The sequence below is a fragment of the Equus quagga genome, chromosome 2, assembly GCF_021613505.1.
Source record: "Equus quagga isolate Etosha38 chromosome 2, UCLA_HA_Equagga_1.0, whole genome shotgun sequence".
Taxonomy (NCBI): domain Eukaryota; kingdom Metazoa; phylum Chordata; class Mammalia; order Perissodactyla; family Equidae; genus Equus; species Equus quagga.
Window position 1 is genome coordinate 116,329,876 of NC_060268.1, and position 21,107 is coordinate 116,350,982.

Below are 21,107 nucleotides of genomic sequence, written 5' to 3' on the forward strand. Positions count from 1 at the left end.
AATGCATGTGGTATATTTAGGCCCCAGGGGCTGTGATTGTCTGCGAGAAAGCCAGCTGCTGACCTGCCCCTGGACTCAGCCGTGGGCGTGGGGCTCTGCTCCCTCCTGGCTTGGCTTGTGAGATGTTTTCTGCAAACCCAGGAATGGGAATTCCCCAAGTTTCCTTTCCTGGAGGACCCAAAAGAAACAGAAAGCAAAGTCTCAGGCTTGATGGTGTCGACTGAAATAAAGAGCCTGGGTGATATTAGTGAAGAAGTTTATTCACTAACCAGCGTGAGGAGTTTGAACCCCAGGAAAACAGTTCAACAGAGAGCGTGATCTGATGGAGCTGCTCCGAGGGGTGTGAGTTTAAGTGCAGCTTACATCTGTACACTGTGTGTACAACACAGTGCACGTGCAGGGAAGAAGAAAAAAAACTTACAACTAGATTTCAAAAATATCAAAAAAGGGATAGAGTACATCTGGGCTTTTCTCTGGATTATACATTGATGGTAACGTAAGAATTCTTTGGTTATACATCAAACGAGTACAGAGATGCTGATGTTATCGATGTATGGAGGGAGGCAAGGACCAGGGTGCTTAATTAGTCTCTCAATCTCTAAGAAATGCAGCTGGGAGATGTGAGAGTGAGTTACCCTTTATCTTTCCCTGCTGTGGATCTGTCCAGCTGGTGTCTTATGTGGGGTTGCGAGGTCCTTCTGACACAGGCTGAAGATGGCCTGCACGGCTGCTTCACAGCACAGCATGGATTTTGCTGTACTGACTCATAGCCTATGCAGTTTGCTTGCTAGATTCACCTGGGAGAGAGGTCCCAAAACTCTGTCCACAGTGCACAGAACCATTGTCCAGGGTCCCTTCATGGGAGGTGGACCACTCCTGTTACTGCACGTGGGCCACACATGTGACTGGCCTCCCTTGCACTGTTGTTGCCAAATGCAGACCCAAGGCAGCAGTGCTCCCTGTTGAGACGTGCTTTTCCACGCACGTGCGTGCGTGCGAGTGTGAGCGCACCTGCGCGCCTGTGAGTAGGGATGCAGGGGACAAAGCCATAATAAAAGGAAGCTGTCTTGACAGGGCTTGGGGCACACTGGCCCCTGCTGGGTGCAGCTTCCCAGAGAAGCCCCAGCCATTAAGGGGTCTGGCCTCTCTTGGCCCAGTTCCCCTCGAAAGATGTGCTGTTAGCAGAACGTGGTGACATAGCCTATCTTTGCTGCCCTGACTGTCCATCCCTCCAACCCCCACCCCCTTTCCCCTTTGTTTTGTAAATATCAGGTGTGACCATTTTCGATAACTTAATTTGCTTAAAATAACTTGGAATCCCATTTGAGAGATACTGCTATGTAGAGGTCAGGAGCAGAGGCTCTGGAGCCAGACTGTCTGGCTTTAAAGCCTGGCTCTGCCACTTAGGAGTGTGTGACCTTATGCAAATTACTTGCCACTGGTTTCCCATCTATAAAATGAGGATAATACCAGTTCCTATCTCTTAAAGTTGTGGGAGGTGTATTAGTCGGCTCTGCTGCAGGACCACCACCAAAAATCTCACTGGCTACAACAAGAGCATTTATTTCTGTCACATGTTACTTGTGGCTGCAGGTGGGCTTATATGGCTCTGCTCCACATGTCTTCTCCTGTTTGGGACATATTATTCTTGAGGCAAAGGGAAAGAATACAGTGGTGGCAGGAACACAGTGACCCAAAGCTGCTTCTGGGATGTGGTACACTTTGCGTCCACTCTCATGCAATTGACCAATGCTAGTCACATGTAAAGTCAACATCACTGGGACGACATATCGTTTGCTAGGAGGCACTGAAAGTCACACAGCACTAAACAGGGATGTAAAATCCGAGAAAGGCAGAGCAAATGCTCAGGAACAGTCATACCACAGGAATCTTGAACGAGGTACTACAAATGCTCCGGACAGTGCCTGCCACACGCTAAGCATTCAGTAAGTGCCGACTGTTATTATACTAATAAGTAATGGAAGGCATACAACCTTCTCCCTGTTTTCTCTCCCCCTTTCTTCTTTTCCCTTTATTCTTCCTCCTCCTCCCCACCCAATATCCTTTTCTATCTCTGGCCTCTCTCCATCCTTACCTTCTACTCTGTCCACTCTTAGCCACCCACACCCCTTTATTTCCTGACTTTCATCTCTCTCCTTTTTAAAATTCATCTTTCTTTACCCAATTATCTCCCTTTCTAATCTACACATCTCTGGGTCTTCTGCAGCTGGCCCGATGGTTTTCAGGTACAGGAAAAAGGGATAACCCACCTTTATGTGGGACAGGGAAAGATTTAATTAATGACTGTCTTACTAATCAAATATTTTTGAATAAATTTTATCTTACTATTTTAATGTGCATAGAGCAAACAGTCCCAGCAGGTCATATTTGCTCTTGAAACTTCCTAAACTATCTCTGGCCATACCCCCACTCTCTCCAACCACTAGCATCAATCACTTATAACAATAATAATAAAAGTAATATCAATGTGTTATGCATTGTGCTAAGTGCCTCACATTATCTCATTTAATCTTTGTAACAGTCTAGTTTTTATCTAGATTACCGACTGGAAATTCCTTATCTAGGCCTTAGTCAGTTTCATGCTTTGCCATCTGCAGAGCAGAAAGCTCCAGACTGAAGTCTGAACCTTTGATCTAGTGTGGCCTCTGCCATCAACTCTCTGTGTCACTTCAGGCAAGTCTCCCTCTCTCAGCTTCATTTTACTGATCTGCAAGACAGGATGATCCCTGCTTCATGAGACTGTAGTAAAGATGAATGACCAAAGAATAGATATAAAGGCACTTGTAAACAATGAGGCATCCTGTACATTCATTCATTCAACAAATACTGGCTGAGTTCCTGCTACCTGCTGTTCTCAGCATTGCAGACCCAACCAAGAACAGGAGACAGATCATGACAGCTGTGTGTGCCACTATGAGGCCAGCGGTTTTTGCTCTAATGACATGGGAAGTCTGTGAAGGGTTTTGAACAAAATGAATGACATGATCTGACGTGGGTTTCAAGAGGGAGACTAGTCAGGAAGGCAACACAATAATCCAAACAGGAGATGACAGCAGCTTGGTGGATGTTCTAACAGTGGAGGTGTTGAAAGTGGCTCAATTCTGGATATATTTTGAAGATAAAGCCAACAAAATTGCAGATGGATTGGATCTGGGTTTGGGGTGAAAAAACAGACAACAATGACATCAAGAGTTTTGGCCTGAGCAACTGGAAAGATGGAGGAGTTGCCATCAATTTGCTGGGATGCATGCTGCTGAAGGAACAGGCTAGGTGACTATCAGAAGTTCATTTGGGGGATGTCCATCACATACAAATGGTACTGGGTAACTAGTTGGATATACAAATCTACAGTTCAGTAATATTTGCATCCCAGGGTCAGACTGGAGTTGCCAATTCGGAGTCTTCAGCACATAGAGACCGCATGTGAAACCGTTAAACTGGAGGAGGTCCGCAGGGGAAGGAGGCCACCAGAGGACGGACGCAGCGCCGCCACATTGGCTGAAGAGGAGCCTGTGGGAGAGGAGAAGCGGGAAAGATCGTTACTAAAGAAAAGCAAGGAGGTGGTTTTAAATCGCGAGAGACCCGTCCCAATCCTTGGTCGTCCACTTACACCGTGTGAACTTCAGCAAACTTCTCTAAGCCTCCGTTTCTTTAGCTGTAAAATGAGTAGGATCATGTCCATCTTGCAGGGGCCTCTGGGTGATAATTAAATGAGGTGATTCATGAAAAATAGGAACAGTTGAGGCTCTCCGAAAGTCCCTCTTTATAATTAATAAGTGCTCAGTATTTGTAGAAAGAACGAAGTCTCGGGATGGGCAGGCTGGCGCTGCGTTTCAGAAGCCGCGACTGACCCAGGTTGCAGCTCGCCGGCCGCTCCTCCTCCGCAGAGGAGCCGGCCACAGGCCTGGCGGTCCTGGGACCCCAGCAGGCAGGCCTTCCGAGGGGCGGGAGAGGGAAACAAAACGAGACGCAACGAAGCGTTTCTTCTTTCAGGTGGGCCCGGGACCATAGAGGGTCGCTCCGCCACGTTCCTAGAGCGACCGCGGTGGCGCCGAAGAGCCGCAGCCCGCACTTCCGGCAGGGCCAGGGCACCGAGCGGGAGAGAGAGGGCGGCGGCCAGCCCCGCGGTGAGTGGCCCGCCCGGGCGCGAGCTGCCTCAAGCGCGGTGGGGCGGGCGCTGCCTCGGGCTCCGCTCCCCGTGCCGCAGGGAGGGCTCGGCGCCGGGCCGGGGGCGGTGGCAGAGGCAGCGGGGCGGAGGCCTTCACGGGGCCCCAGCGAGTTGCGGCGGGAGACGGCCGCGCAGGTCCCTTGGGCCGCAGTCCTTCCGCCTTCCGCCGTGCGGCGCGTTGCCGGGCTGCATGTACTGAACGAACACTCGGTCACCGCAGGGCTGTGCTGAGCCATTTACAGATTTTGACTCATTTAAGCTTCCGACACTCTGATGATGCAGCAGCTCTATTGTCATCCCAGTTTTAGGTAGGAGGTAACTGAGGCACAGTGCAGTGACGCGGGTTCGCGCGACTGGTAGCCCGTGTCGCTCAAGTTTACCTTCGCACCCGCCCCTGCCGTCCAGTTATGCTGAGCACCGTCCGAGCGCTGGACTTGGCGCTAGAAGGTGGGGCTGCCCGTCAGTGGGCCGCTGGGTTTGGGAACCTGGCCCAAGTCTTCCCAGCTGTATGCCTGCCTTTTCTTAGCTGTAAAACGCAGATAACCGTATAAAGCTGCTATGGGAATTATGAAAGGTAGCACAAAGGACACCTGTTAGTATGAGTTCTTCATCTGTATTGTTCTAGGTGGATTAGATAGTCTCTGAGTTTCCCACCGGATCGGAATTATATCGTATAAGAAATATATGTGGTTTTTAAAAAGGTATAATTACCGTTAAAGCTATTTTTTCAACAGTAACATTACCTAATAAATGTCTCCTTGTAATAGATGTTCTATTAGTATTTACTAAAGTTGAGGAATGAATAGTGCTCTCTGTAATTTTGTTTTATGCAGTTCGCTCTTTGTGATACAGCAGATAGAATTATTAAATCCCAGATAAAGTTCTCAGCACTATCAGGCCTGGAGTCTCAGTTATGCAATGAGCTGAAGGAAAGGCGAGAACAATGATGTAATTTGTGTTTCCTCTTCTTTGCTTTATAAGCCTCTATGCAGAGTCCCAGGGCAATTATTCCCATTTTAAAGTCTACTTCTTGACACAGGATGTGGAAAATAGTTGCAGTAATCTTATTTTCACAGCTTAGCTTCTCCTACATTGTCATCTATTTGGAGTTTGTGGCTTGTTTGTTTGTTTATGGCCATTATTTTAAATAACCTTATAAGCAAGTGAGTGAAATTAATTTTTGGAATTTTGAGTTTTTGCAGCATTTGGGTATTTTTAAAATTCTGTCCTATTTTTACATGTAAACTTGCTTTCTCCTCCTCTTTTGCTTGTGTTCTGCCTATGGCCTTTTTGTCTACTCAATTTCATTTCGCCATCTGGTAAAAGGTCTTTTGAAATTTTTGTTTCTCTCTCCAGAAACAATCCTCTTGTTTCAAGTTTTCAAAGAATTGTCCTTTTTCTTGAATCATTAGAATCTAGAAAAAATAATAATACAGCATCTCTTTGACGTTTTTGTCATCTGGTATTTATTGAATTGACTTACGGAAACTTATCACTCTTTTTCTTTTTGAGGAAGATTAGCTCTGAGCTAACATCTGCTGCCAATCCTCCTCTTTTTGCTGAGGAAGCTTGGACCTGAGCTAACATCCGTGCCCATCTTTCTCCACTTTATATGTGAGACACCTGCCACAGCATGACTTGACAAGCAGCACGTAGGTCCACACCCAGGATCCGGGCAGGCAAACACCAGGCTGCAGAAGCAGAACGTGGGAACTGAGCCCCTGCGCCACTGGGCCGGCCCCAACTTATCACTCTTTATAGAGTAGTCCTACTTTCAAAACCACTTATGCTATCAAGTTAAAGCTAAGTTGTTATCTATAGTTGTGAAAATGGAATGGCTAAACAAATCAGGATAAACAGAAATATTCAGTAAAGTAGTATGGTTTGTCATTTCTTTCTAAGTTGAACACCTCAATTAGATAGTCACCAGTAAGTAGAAGTTTAATGTGGGAGTAAATATTAAAACATAATGGTAGTCTATTACCCAAATTTTGATTGTCTTTTGGAGTTATGTCTTCTATTTCCATTAAGGTATTGTCTCCACTTTTTAATCCTTCAGAATTACATTCTCATTTGATAAAGCATAATAAAAGCTATTAAGCTTAAACTCTGGAATTATTAAAATTATTTTGTAAATATCTTTTCCCCAAAATTGTCTTTGTTTCCATATGTATTGAATACATTTTTAATTTAAACATGGACGCGATTTTGATGTGTTGAAGAGGTATTAAAGCTGAATAATTAATCGCCCATAATTTGTATTTTTATTTTTTCCTTTACACACAGAAAATTCTGAGCTGTGTAGCTCTAGGAAGTGAAACATTAGTTCAGAAGAAGAGAGTAGACTCTTAACACATTTGGCTCTTCACCATGCGATTAGGAAAACCTAAGGGTGGTATTTCTCGGAGCTCAAGCCACGGAAAAGCCTCTGAGAACCAGCGCAAAACCATCCGGCAGCGGCAAAAATGGGGAATGACTGTTCCATTTATCTCAAACTTGAGTAGACTGAGAAGAAGCCTGGATGAGAAGCCCTATAAATGTACTGAATGTGAAAAGAGTTTCAGTCAGAGCTCAACTCTTTTTCAACATCAGAAGATCCATACTGGAAAGAAATCCTATAGATGTGCTGATTGTGGGAAAAGTTTCTTTCAGAGTTCTAATCTCATTCAGCATCGACGGATCCATACCGGGGAGAAGCCCTATAAGTGTGATGAGTGTGGAGAAAGCTTTAAACAGAGCTCGAATCTCATTCAGCACCAGAGAATTCATACTGGAGAAAAGCCCTATCAGTGTGATGAGTGTGGCCGCTGTTTCAGCCAGAGTTCCCACCTTATTCAACATCAGAGAACCCACACGGGGGAGAAGCCCTACCAGTGCAGTGAATGTGGCAAGTGCTTCAGCCAGAGCTCTCATCTTAGGCAGCACATGAAGGTGCACAAAGAAGAGAAGCCTCGTAAGACCCGGGGCAAGACTATTAGGGCAAAGACGCACTCAGTATCATCTTGGAAGGCTGGTACAGGAAGGAAGTCAGTGGCTCGTCTCCGCTAGGTAGAGGACACTACTTCAGCCATCTTTTAAAAAAATAAAAAGTATCTGTTTTAGAACTGGAGATACTTTATAATAGACCACTTCAGTACGGTATCCTTTCCCAGCATGGAGACATTGGGAGTTTAATGAGGTTGGTATGAAAGAAATTACATGTGTCCAGCTGTCCTCATTTTTTGTGTGTGTAACATGGAGTACAAGGAACTGAAAATATCTTTTGAGATAATATAAGATCCTTGACCTCATTTGAAATTGCTTCCTGCATCATTATGAGAAAATAATCCTGTTTTGATGACACATGTAAAAGTACAGGAATTCCAATGACAACTCGATTTTAGGACTTTCTGTGGAATCAGTACTTTAAAAGGGAGAAGAAGTTAATTCCATTAGTTTTGGAGTTCTGCAACAGATAAGGACATTTTGTGTTTGTAAAGTTTTTGTAGTATATTAACCGTTGGTTTGTAAGTATCACTCAAGGGTCCATATATTAAAATGTATTCATGTTCACAGATTTTTAATCAACAAGGCCCATCACTGTATGTTAGCTTTCTTTTGTTTCTTCTCTTCTGCTTATGGACAATTATTAATTAAAGGTGTAGAATTTCTCTGTTTTTCACCAAATTCTTAGAAAAAGGCACTCTAGAAGCCAAAGTGAGAACTGAATTAGACCACAAGTCTCCTATTCCTACCAATACCGTTCTTTGTGATGGTCTTACTCAGTGTCACTTGTTTTCTGGAAGTTGGGATGGGTTTATGTTGATCCGTCCATCCCCATGGCTTTGATTTCTTTAGTGGCATTCTCTTGTGCTCTGACAAAGTGAGCTAGCCTTTTAGATCTACATGAATAAATAATTAAACCATATTTTACCGAAACAATCTCCACTTGCTAATTAGAAATTAACAATTTTCAACCTCTATGTGTTTCCCATTGAGAGCTTTAGGATAACCCTGGTTATCTTAAATGAATGTTTGTCAACAGCAAAAGTCATTTAATTCAAATGTCAGTGCTTGTAGCTCAATGTGTAGATTTTGAAATCTGTTAACTTTTTGTGAATTATGTGAATTATTTGCCGAGTCTAGTAAATGTGTGTCTTCCATCAGAACAATGCCAAGTGTCAGACATTCTGATCAACCTTCAGCTCAGGTTTTAATTTCTATTGAATGCTAACATTCTTTTGATTTTTTTTGTATCTTTTATAATCATACAAGTTCCTGCTGTATTAATAACGGTTACTATAAAAAATTTTTTAAGTGGGATATTTTGCTTACTACTACCTTCTGTTCATTTTTCTCCTGGGAAGTTGTCTTAATAATTTAGGCAACATCTAACATCACAGCTTTTGGCAGAATCACTTGTTTTGCCTATTTTTGATTGCCTCAGACTTGAACTTTGCCTCCCTCCTGGCCTTGCGTTTGAATGCAAAGTCATAGAAGATGGCCTTGTTGACAACAGTTTCATCCAACAGGGTGTCCACAAAATGTCCTGTGGGTGTGAGGTAACTGCAGTTATCTTTCACAAAAGACTTGATCTTTGATGGCTTAGCAAGTGTTGTGTTTACTCACACCCAAGTCACTCTGTAGCAGAGGCGTGCCTAGGGCCGTTTTGAGGATCTACCATCCATGTTATTTATAGCAGTTTTGGGTCTGGAGTAACTTCTGACTGGGACCAACATCACTTTCTCAAATTTAATAAATTTGCCAATTTTGACAGCAACCACAGGGCAACAGAAAAACCTGTGTATATTAGATTTTTTAGTTTTCATTTTTATCCTAAATGGACTTCCACATACTTTATAAAAGTAAAGCAGAAACTCTTCAGATTTAGGTGTATTCCCAGTTTGACTGTGGTTTTCATTTCTTCTTAGAGCCCTAAAACAGAGCAAATAGGTCACTAACATTTATGGTGACCTTCTTTGGTAACTAGCATGTGGCACTACTACTTTATGCTACTTTTGTGAGCATCTTAGAAGAGAGAAATATCACAGCTGCTTTACATTAATGAGTAAAGGAAATATTGCACTACTAGAAATTGAGTCTTGTAGGCACTGCCTCTTTGAATACAGTCTTGCATGAAAATATGCTGCCCCTCAATGGTCTGAATTTCCACCATAACTCAGGTTTACCAAACTCTGAATCCTTTTATTCTTCTGGCAGGCTCCTTTTATATACAATCTGGATGTTTTATTTAGGGGGGAAAAAAAGCTCCAAGTGTATTTTTTTTTAAATATTGCTGAAATTTCTTCAATCCTACACCAGCGAGTGAGATGTGTTGTTAAAAATGCTTGGTTTCTGGGGCCGGCCCCGTGGCCAAGTGGTTAAGTGCTCGTGCTCCACTTCAGGTCAGGGGCCAAGGGTTTCACCAGTTTGGATCCTGGGTGTGGACATGGCACTGCTCATCAGGCCATGCTGAGGCGGCATCCCACATAGCACAGCTGGAAGGAGCTACAGCTGGAGTATACAACTATGTACTGGGGGGCTTTGGGGAGAAGAAAAAGAAAAAAAAAGAGATTGGCAACAGATGTTAACTCAGGTGCCAAGCTTTAAAAAACAAAATGCTTGGCTTCCACATTCTTTTATTTATTCAATCATTTAATAAATGCGGTAGAAATAAAAGTGATCAAGGCAGCTTTAGCTTAAAGGAACTTAAGTGAGTAGTCAAGTAGAGGAATTGAAAAACTAGAATAAGTATAGGGCACTATGGGAGCACAGAGGAGGGACCTCTGACCCAGTGGTTCTCAATTTCAGTACGTATCACTGTCACCTGGAGGACTTGGTAAAACATTTCTGGGCCCACTCGCAGAACTGCATATTCAGTAGGTCTGGGCTGTAGCCGGATAACTTAGGGTTCTGACATGCTCCCAGGTCATAGTAACATGCTTGTGCAGGACACTTTGAGAACCACTGCTATAGCCTATTACTGGGGATTAGTGATGTGCTTAGATAAAGTGGTGTTTAAGTCAGATACATACATAATACTAAACCTTTGACAAGGGTAGGCAGGATTTAATGATGAAGACTTTGGGCCCTGGGGTAAACCTACTTAGGTTTACATCTCAATTAACTAGCAACTGGGCAATTTGAGTTTTTGTTCTTGACTACATTGAAGAAGATACTGATGGTTGAGTTGTGGAGGTAGAATTAAATGAAGTAATGCAGGCAGAGAGCCTGGGACATTGTTTTCTGATTGACTTATTAGGGAGCTGGAGGCGGAGAAGCTGTTGAATCAAATCTGAAATTGTCAGTGGCAAAGTTTTATCCCATAAATTTAAAAGTGAGTTCTGTTTTATTTTGGCTGAGTCAAGACTCTTGGAGAGAAAGGTATACCTAAAAAGGGCAAGAATCATCTAATACGTTTCTAAGGGAAATATAAGAATCTGTATGAATTTTTTGACAGGTAGTGAGAGTACCTCTTCAAAGTAGAAGTACATAGCCATAAACGCAGTGTTATTCCCTGTGTTAGGAAAGCAAAGTGCTTTCATTTTTTTGAGGGAATAAATATTTGTTGAGCACCTGCCATGTAAAAAAGACTGGTAGGAAACGTAAATTAACATTTTTAAAAAGTAATATTAAAAGAGGTGATGAATACACAGTGTGATTCCCATTCAAACTGGAGAATTTACATCTGGTACAGGGAAGAAGGAAATGATCTTCAAGGGATGAGATTTACACTAGGTTAGGGAATAGAAACCCAAAAGTCTATCGAGGCCAGGCAGCCAGTGTAAATGAGTGGAGCGAGAAGAGTGCTGTGAACAGGAGTGCACATGCCCATCCAAAAGGATAACCCTGGCTCGGTATCAGCCAGTGGTTACCTTGCTGACATTCAGGCCCAGATATGCTGGCTCTTGATTTTTCAAGAGAAACCAGAAATCCAGATTTTAAAAGTCACAACCATTCTTACCAGTTTGCCAGACCTAGTCTAGACTTTTAAGGATGTGAAGGCTCTGTGTGTGACTGTGTGGGGGTAGGGTGGAGAGAGGGCATGGTGGGGGACCAGGGAATGAGGGGAGGGGAGAGGCAGAGGTACAAGGTGGAGTGAAAGCTGCAAAGCACAGAAGGATCTACTCAGAGAACAGATCCTTCTCAGGAAACAGATACCTACTTTATAGATAGTCCAGGTTCATCTAAGAGAGTTGTGGGAGATAAGCCTGGAATGGGCCTCCAGGAGAGCCTTAAATATCAACCTTAAGAGTGGAATAGTTTGATAAGATGGGATGCAAGAAGTTTGTTAGAGCATAGGTTAGAAATTGATCCAATGAGAAGTAACAACCAGCTAGAAGAAACATTCCCCCAAAGGGACCCAACCAATTGGCTAATTGGACCTGTAGGGCTTGACCTCCTACCTTGGGCCTCAAGTCTTACCTCCTTCCATTCCCTGCCCCACACTGAATGACAGCAGCTCCAAAATGCTCTGTACCTTTGTTTATTCTGCTTTGTCCAGTATCTATTCTGAGAGGCCTCCAGGAAGCCTTGAACCTTCCTTAGGTGCTCTTCCTTTAAACTGAATTGTAATGATCCATATTTCAATCTCTTTCTCTCATTCTTCCTCTCATCTGCTAGCTCTTGGCTTATACCAGTTATTCAACTGAAAGTTTTACTGAAGAAAGGCCAAGAGGGAAGTTCAGAATGAAGGTTAGAGAAAGAGGTAAGAAGTTAGTTCTGGAAAGTTCTCAGCCTGGCTATCAGCTACCATGCCTACTAGCTGGAGAGTCCCACCTAGAACTTTTCTTCCCCCATCTTCCATCCCTATCCCGCTTCTTCAATCTTCTGTTCTCTTGGAAGTCATTGCTCATTGCATAATTCATTCTTTAGCCTTGCACATTGTGTACACGCTTATGTTTGTTGAATGCATGAATGACGTAATTAATGAAAGAACAAATGTATAAAATGGCATCAAACCTTAAGGAATCAGACATTCTCATGGTGTGAAAGGACCTGGAAGGCCACTTACCTGACCCTCTCCTAAATTGGATGATTAGTTTTTAGTGACCTAGATTCTTCTTTTATGCTCTTTGAATTATAAAACATATATACGTAGAGTTTATATAGTTTAGAAAACTAATGTCACGTCCAACTTATTTTTTTGCCTGCTTTATCTCCCCAAATCCCCCCGTACACAGTTGTATATCCTAGTTGCAGGTCCTTCTAATTGTGGGACATCCAACTTTTAAATGACTCAAAGCCCTATGTTTTTCCTGTTAAAACTAGATCTAGGGGCTGGCCTAGTGGCGCAGTGGTTACGTTAGCATTTTCTGCTTTGGCTGCCCCAGGTTCGCTGGTTCGGATCCCAGGTGCGGACCTTTGCACCACTTGTCAAGCCATGCTGTGACAGGCGTCCCACATATAAAGTGGAGGAAGATGGGCACAGATGTTGGCTCAGGGCCAGCCTTCCTCAGCAAAAAGAGGAGGATTGGCAGCAGCTGTTAGCTCAGGGCTAGTCTTCCTCAAAGGAAAAAAAAAAACAGATCTAGAACATTTTAAGGACTTTTCAGACTTTAAAACACATTTTTTTTTTTAATATCAATTTTGTGACCAAGCAATTTCAGATCCTCCAAAACTGGAAAGTCAATGAAGTTTTGGAAGAGATTTTAAGTTGGTTATTTGGAGAGACTGTTGCTAGATGATCTGAAAAGGTATTGACTTGGGTCAAGGAAACCACTTGTTGTCACTGAGAGTCAAGAGAACTCTTAGAATAGTCCAAATAGGAACAAATGTTTAAAGTAGGGCTCTGGAGTGGGGGGAGTGGGGAGCGCGGGGGAGGGGCGAAAGTAAGAGACACTGTGGTGACAGAATGGACAGACCTGGAGACATCAGATCTGAGGTACAAGCAAGAGAGGAAACGCTGTGATGGAGGTTTCCAGGCTAGGTGACTAGGAGGTTTGGGGGAGAAGATGATAAATTTTTTTTAGGAAATACTGATCTTAAGATGCTAATCTGGGTGGCAAAGTAGGACAGGAAATGAATATCTGTGTCTGAAGCATGGAAATTATTGAAGTAAATTAATATTTGTACCATTTTGTGTCAGGTGTTTTACATACATTAGCTATTTTATTAGTCTGCTTAAGCTGCCATAGCAAGATACCACAGACTGTGCGGCTTAAAAAATAGACATTTTTCTCACAGTTCTGGTGGCCAATAGCCCAAGATCAAGGTCCCAGCAGGGTGGTTTTCTGTTTTCCTGGCTTCCAGGTAGCCACCTTTTCACTGTGTCTTCACATGGCCTTTCCTCTATGCATGCAAACACAGCGTACAAGCGCGCAAGACACTCTAGTATCTCTCCTTAAAAGGAGCCAGTCGTATTGAGTTAGGGCCCCACTTATCACCTCATTTAACCTTAATTCCCTCCTTAAAGGCCCTATCTAACAGTACAGTCACATTGGAAGTTAAGGCTTCAACATATGAATTTGGGGAGGACACAATTCAGTCCACAACAGATATTCCCATTGTCTGGATAAGGAAACAGACTCAAGAGAGTTCAAGTAACTTACTCAAGGTCAAATGGGACCAGAAGGTCCATGGCCTTTTCTATATCTATTTTAAAAATCTTGTTACCTTATCCTAGAACATGTGAGATGAATCCACCTTTATGGGCATCAAAAATGAAAGTGACAACTCCAATCTCCCTGCCCTCAAAGAGAGGAGACTTGCCAGAATAGAGTAGGACAGGAATGAGTGTTGACTCTCCACACAGCCTCCAGCTCTCCTGGCTCCCTGGCTGTGTCTACCTTGGTTTCATCGATGTCTGTGAGTCTGGATTTCTTTGTCCCTTGAGAACCATAGGGATCAAAAGCTAGGTTCTGTTTTATGTGCAGACCTTAGTTGTTCAACTCAGCTACTCCAAGGACAGTTTTACAAGTCTTGATCTATAGTTCTTCTGAAGACTTAATAAAAATGAATGGTGGTCCGGGGAGAGACAAAGGGTTGTCCTCTAATTGCTGACAAGTAGGGAGAACACGGTGAAGTCTTCTACTGGAAAGTATTTTGGTGGAACCAAAAGTCTAACTGGGTCTGGTGTTGACTGTGGTCCCACACTTGGCCTTAGCAGTATTCACCCTGGAGTTGAGCATGAAACAAAACACACTTGCTGCCCCCTATTGACTGGGCCTCCTCAAGCCGGGAGGAGATAGATACCCAGAGCTAAAGAATAGCAAAGGGCCAGGATTACATATACTGATCCTCTGTCCTCATTTCATTCAGTGACTCCTCCCTTGTTTTCTCTGAGGTTGAAAACTACAGCTTATGAAGGGTAAAGCCTGTATGCCATGGCGAGTGTTCAGAAAGGAAAGGGGAAGGCTGTGTGGGAGAGGAAGAGAGAGAAGCCTGAAACATGCAAACATGCATCTCTGGTTCTGAGAAGGGTGGAGTTAGATTGGAAGACAGTAGTAGCCACTTTCGTGTATACAGCGTATTAAAGATCTCTATTGGGTGTACACCTCACTTCGAGTTGCCTGCAAGAAGCTACAGGGGTAAGCAGGGCTGCATTGAGCCAGAAAACCTTTGTCAAGGCAAGCCACTTGTTAAAATTTTGAAATATTTCCCTGCTTTTGGTAATTGGTCATTGCCCCTAGCACCCCAGTGCTTCCTACCATCACCCATCAGCACTGCCACACTCCTGTTTTCCATCAGCCACCTGGGTCCTTCCCAGAACCCCTCAGTCTCCTTCAGTAATTGAAGAGTTAATGTCCAAAACAGTAGGGGTCCACCTGTGATTGGACAGGACCTTGGCCATGTTGGTTGATAATTGTTTTGAATATCACTCTTCTGATAATATTTTCAATTGAGATACTGTAGAGAAAAGAGAGGACTATCATAGGATTAAACATTGAGGAATGGTTACAATTGAGGAAATGAGTTTGTAATAGAGAAGTAATAATCAGAAGAGTCAAAGAATCCTGACAGTGCGGTGTTTCAGATGCAGAGGATGGAGAGACTTGCAGTAAAGAAGTGAGGGATGGTTAGCAGTTAGCTCAGTGCAAAGTCTGTTGAGCCCCTGGTGAATATTAGCAGTCACTGTGCCAGGTGCTGCAGGTATTTGAGAAAAGACACCCTTCCTATCTTCAAGGAACATGTAATTCAGGAGGAGATAAAATGTACAGAAATGTGAAGAATACAGGGAATATGCACCATTGAGTAACAACAAGCTATAAATAGCACAAGGCAGAGAGTGATTACAGAAAAAGCCCTCTAACTCAATGAAATCTGGACCCAGAGTTGGCAAATTTATCAGAAAAGTTGCTTATACAGCAAAAATACGAAGTATAATGAATCATAATGAAAACATTTTATTTTGACTTAAGCATAGCAGCGTTTATTCATCCCCTGGTACTTCGGAGTCAAAACCTAAACAAGGAGATGCCCCCACCTCCCAGGAGGAGGCTTTCAGGATGTCTGCCCTCAGGGCACCAGAATTGCCACCCATCAGGGTCTCCCATGCATTTCTTATTCTGTCGACTGTTGAGCATGGTCATGCATTACTCTGTCCCTCTGCCATGTTTGGGAGAGTGTGAAGGGGAGCACACGTGGTGGATCTTCTTGGTTAGTAGGGCTCTAGACAAATAGGAGATACAGCCATGCCTGATCTAGAGATGATCCAGAGATCTTGAATTTTCAGATTGTTGTAGTGACTGTATGGATTTGAGAGTGTCTTCCCTGGAAGGAAGGTGAATGTGTTCCATGTGGAAGAAGGGGGAAAATGAGTGCTTGATGAGCAAAGACCCAAGTGTTCCCCCACATTTCCTGGCACCCTTGCAGTCAGGTGAGAAACAAGACTAGCTCTGGCCATTTGACTGTAAGCAAACTTGGTGCTTTTAAAAGCTGTTGTGTGATTCTCTGTGATCCCACTTCCTAGACTATAGTAGAGGGGACATTCCAGATAGTTCCTGAGTCCCTTGCCAACCTGCATCGGACATATGAGAATGAGAAATAAACTCTGTTGAGTTAAACCACTGAGATTTCAGAGTGAATTTGGTACCACAACATAACCCAACCTATCCCAACTGATACCCATCTGCTCTGTTTGTGCCTGTCAGGACCCAGTCATCCAGTCCCGAAAGTTCTGTCTTTTCAGTGGCCTGAAGAGAAAAGACTCAGCTTTGCGAGACTCCATAGTTGAGAAACATTGCCTCTCTTACTATTTTTCCCTGTTTCCTCCTGAAGTCCTTCCAAGAGTGGCAAAAAATACTACCACTTAACTTCCTTTTTTGGCTGGGGACCCTTCCCTTTCTTTTTCACTAGGCCTTAAAAGGCAGCATTAAAAGGTGTTTGTGTTTTATTCATATCCTGTGACTCTGCAGCTCTGGGTGAACATCCGCTCATCTAGACAGCCCAGAATGTGCTGTGACATCACGCCTGGGATTAGAAAAATCAGTCCTGAGGCTGATATGCCTTCTTCAGACGTGGGAGAAAGGATGGGTGTCCCTCCACCATGCAGAGTCTGAGTGTGACAGGACCAGTGAGAGGACGATGAGTGGGCACCAGAGGACTCACCTGAAACAGCAAGATCCTTTGTGCCAAGGGAGCTGATCCCTACCCTCACCTTGATTTTAGATAGACCAACTAGCTTAGATAATGAACATCCCAAGGGCAGTCATGATAAACTGGAGGCCCGAGCACCTTCCTCCAATTTCCAAGTACCATATAAGGTCCTAGATGGTAACTCTAGAGCTGTTAGGGGAACTCCAAAATAGGACTGAGGTTTTTTCACCACCCTAGTGACTAAGGGGCTATCTATTTTAATTTTATTTAGGAAAAAAGAGTATTGGGCTGTCTCTTAAATTCAGGGTTTTGTAGTAAAACTCATAACCCAGAAATTTTTTCTGTCATTTTCAGATAAAGCACAATGACGTATCTGGTAAAACAATTAGGTTTTTTTTTCTTCAGAATAAGTGTAAAATAATCCACTCCAGTTTGAAATTGATAAATTTTGCTGCTGAAAGATGAGAAAAGACAAAAACTATAGAAACACAATTTTTAGTTGCATTTCTTGTAGCACAATCATGCACAAGCAGCACTGTTGCCTAGAATCATTGCATGTCTTTACATATAAGCAAGAGTAAATCTTTTATAGTTATTTTATGAGATGGTAATTTATATTTTTCTCCTTTCACCCACATACCTGGTAATCTACTGGAATAAATGCTAGAATGTATACCTACTAAGTCATGGCATTTTATTATTAATATTATTTTATTGTTAGCACTATAACATCTGATAGTATTTTGTTCAGAGTTTTTGAATCAATATACATGAATCAACTTTGTTGTAAATTTCTTCTTTTCTGTTATCTTTGTCATGAGATATATTGCTATTGATTACATCATGGAGTCTTTCAGAAACTGGGTCAAGATTGCAGTATTCAGTGGCTTGTGTAATGTGTCACTCTGCCTCCTAATTTGTCAAGGGACCTCTCAGGCACAGATTTTTAAAAATTCAGGAGTTTGGGACAGGCATGCTGATTTAAACAAACTTTCTGAGATGAATATCCTTCTCCTCCAATCCCAGAGAGCCCTCTGGTCATATCCTTACATTCAAGGCACTCTAACTGGGTTCCCTAGTATATAAGAAGCATCTCTATTCAGTTGGATTAAAAGACTAAGTGTCAGAATTTGAGCAAGTGAGTCAGAGAGAGGGCAATATCACGATTCAGGGGCAAACAGTCATGGAGAGAAGTTATGGTTCAGTGAGAATACCGAAGCCACTCTATACATTCCAATTATGAAGAATTTTAATATAGCTGGTTAGACTTTCTCTCTGTTCCTCCTGGTTCCTCTTTGCCTGCTTAGTCCACCAATTCCTGCTTAGCCTTTTACCCGAATTCAGTTTTCTCTATTAAAATAATTGGTCTGGTTTCTCTCTTCCTGGCTGGATCTAGACTGCAGCAACAATAATAAGAGAAACAAACTAAAAGTACAAGGATGTACCATTTCTTACCCATCAATTTGGAATCATCCAAAAGTGTAAACCCCACTCCGTTGCGAGGCTGCGGAGAACCAGCCAAGCTCACGCATTGTTGATGGGGATACAAAATGTTGGAGGTGCTACAGAAGGGTGTTTGGCAACATCCAGCAGATTTGTATATGGATTTACTCTTTGACCTAGAAATTATGCTTCTAGGAATTAGTCCTAAAGATATAATCCCCAAAATACGAAATAATATACACACATTGCAGCACATTTTTACAGAAAAGACTTGTTTCTCACTGTGAAATATTTAGTTGCAATGTAAACATATCATATATTTGTTCAGTGATGGGTTTGTTTTTCATGGTGTGCTCATGGCTTTTGACTTGAGCTGTGGTTGGACTGCGCTGTCATTTTCAGGAATCCGCTTGCCTCACTTTGCACAGGACCCAGAAACGTGTTTCGCAAGTGCCCTTGAGGAGGTTGTGTCACCGCTGGTGCAAATCTGCAGATTAAATCTCCAGGCTCAATGGGAAACATCTCCAGCCGGATAAGGGCACTGCCTCCCTGGGCGAAGGGAACGGAAAGTGCTCAGTCACACAGTCTTCATTGGCCCTGGACACTGGGCCTTCTTACATTTCTTTACATGACCTAGAATTGTCACTAGATGGCAGCAAAGGAGATAGAATAGAAACCAGCCTGTAGTTTCTCTACATGCAACTTGATATTTCCCTTTGAAAATACCATACTCAAAATGAAAACTTGGGGCCTTTATTTACAGTCAGCTGGGATTCAGTGAAATGTCTTTGAAGACACAAGCATAATTTTAAAAATTGAGCATATTTTAGTCAAATTACCTGAATGTCATTTCCATTTCCACTGTAACTTAGATATTAAATAACATATAAGGCATAGAGGGATAAGTAAGTCCCTTTCTTATCCTGGTAGAAGAAGAAAAGAAATTATCTAAAGCGTTTGCTAAATAAATCATAGCTATTTTCTCTGCTTTCTTCTACAGGCAACTTCCTGAAAGATTTGTCTCTAATTCCCCCTTTCCTTACAGCATTCTCCCCAGTCAATGCCCATCAAGCTTTCACCCACCGTTCTGCTCAGAAACACTCTTTCCAAGGTTTCTCCAGGAAAATATGTGCAGAACAGTGGCCCAGGTCATTGAGGGAAAGGCTCTGCTCAAAGGGAAGGCTGGAGCCCTCAGGGCATGGAACACAGTTGCAGAGACCGAGGCCAGAGCCTTAGAGTTGGGAGAGCAGTTTGTTTTCTGTGGTTTGAACCTTTGGTCACGTCCAATTAGCTGAACTTTTTACCATGTGAATGCATTATATTTACAATTAAAACATAAATTTAAAGTCAATTGCATTCTATAGCAAGACAGAGATTGGGAACAGTCTCAGAAAACAGGAGTGGGGGTCCCAGAGCAACGTGTAGGTGCTTTGTCTCCTTTGTCTGGTGAGTTGCAAGTCCTAAGTAGCGTTGCATTTCATAAACTCATGACTCATCTGTTAGTTATTCCTCTAATCCCTTTCCTGGTGCTTTTCTTTTCCCCACTTTCAAGAAAAATGAATTATGACACAGAGCCTACACATGGGAGCATCTTTGTGTTCAGCAGCTGGGTGCATCTGGGGTGAGGTCGGGGGTTGTTGAATGTAAGAGGCAGTGATATAAGAGAAAGCTCTCTGAATCCGAGTGATTCATTCTGAGTTCTAGATCAAGGTCGGCTATAGAATATCCATGTGCCCTCAGGCAAATCACTTTTCCTCTCTGACTCTAAGTCTGCTCATCTATCAAATGAAGTCAAATTTGGCGATTAAACCAGTTGTTTCAGTTATGATTCTGTGGCTACAAGCTATTGAAACAAACTTTGGCTAACTAAAGCAAAATAAAGAGCAGCAAAAGAAGATGGTTAAAGAGTTGAACCACTAGGCCTTAGGAAGGATGGGAGCCAAGGCAGCCCCAGGGATCTGGAGGCCATGGGCGGATCTTCAGGGGCTGCCATTGGAATTTCTCAGCTCTAGCTACCCTCTGCCTGGCAGCTGTGAGGAGAAGGCTCCTTCCTGTCTTTAACGTGTGTGTTTTGCAAGGGGAAGGAGTAATACCATTTCCAACAATGAAGAAGGAGGAAGGGAGAGAGGGAGGAGAGGAGATGAGATACAAGAAAAGAATAAAGAAATAGGACTTATATTCTTGAAACTTATAAATTAGCTCTGAAGACAATTTCCAAATTAGTGATATAACAATATTTTAAGTAATGGTAACCTTATAATGAACACATAACTTTCTGATATGACTACTTTCAAAGAAACAACAATTCATCTGTGTGTATGTGTTTGTGTTATGTTTGTATCCATTCTTACAAAAATATTATTAAACTTTCATATTTATTGAATAAGATCTTCTAAGGACTTCCAGTAAGTAAATCATATCTAGTCAGAAGTAATAAAACTAAATTTATTTAAACTGTATTTTACTTCACACTTAATTGAGAAAAGTTCCTCACAGGCAGTTTTTCCTTAAAAACATCTTAAGCTATCTCAAGTTTTGGTTTTTAAACATTATTCTTTGTGGTAGAATTTTTAAGACATTTTTCTAACTTTGCCCTTCAGATTGTATATTTCCACTCTGAACACATTATTTTGTTCCTTTTTTCCTGTTCACTCAGATAAAAAATACAGATGTATATTCTTACATATATATAAAATAAACCTTTTTACTAACATATAATTAAGAGAAAAAAATCCCTTGTATTAATACTCTGATACTTATTGAAATAAATATAAATTTGTTTTAATCCTATTATACTCATCTTTCTTTGATGTTACAACTACTGTTTTATCACATAATATTAACTCTTCTCTTTTAAGTATTTTATGAACTTGTCATGGCCCTTCACAGGCTTCACTTGTGCTAATTAAACATAAGTATTATCCTGCCTTTTGATCCTCCCTAGTGGGAGCCCCTCCCC

General features: G+C 42.4%; 1 protein-coding gene across 8 annotated transcripts; it reads left to right on the forward strand.

Moving 5' to 3' along the window:
* The first annotated feature begins 1,298 nt into the window (after positions 1-1,298).
* On the forward strand, positions 1,299-8,340 carry ZNF22 (zinc finger protein 22). 8 transcript variants are annotated; one of them, XM_046655269.1, is made up of 4 exons: positions 1,331-1,946; positions 3,395-3,581; positions 4,015-4,148; positions 6,476-8,340. In XM_046655269.1, exon 4 carries the CDS (start codon positions 6,560-6,562, stop codon positions 7,235-7,237), a length of 678 nt encoding a protein of 225 aa, XP_046511225.1. In that variant the 5' UTR covers positions 1,331-1,946; positions 3,395-3,581; positions 4,015-4,148; positions 6,476-6,559; the 3' UTR covers positions 7,238-8,340. The 8 variants fall into 8 exon arrangements, 7 of the variants coding, with proteins under 7 accessions (XP_046511222.1, XP_046511224.1, XP_046511228.1 ...); XR_006887697.1 differs by lacking the exon at positions 3,395-3,581 and having other exon boundaries at positions 1,299-1,946; positions 4,015-4,497; positions 6,476-6,526; XM_046655266.1 differs by having other exon boundaries at positions 1,329-3,581; positions 4,015-4,636.
* Positions 8,341-21,107: the final 12,767 nt, after the last annotated feature.

Coding starts and splice junctions, on each gene's coding strand:
- ZNF22 (XM_046655266.1), top strand. CDS start 6,560: ATGCGATTAGGAAAACCTAAGGGTGGTATTTCTCGGAGCTCAAGCCAC.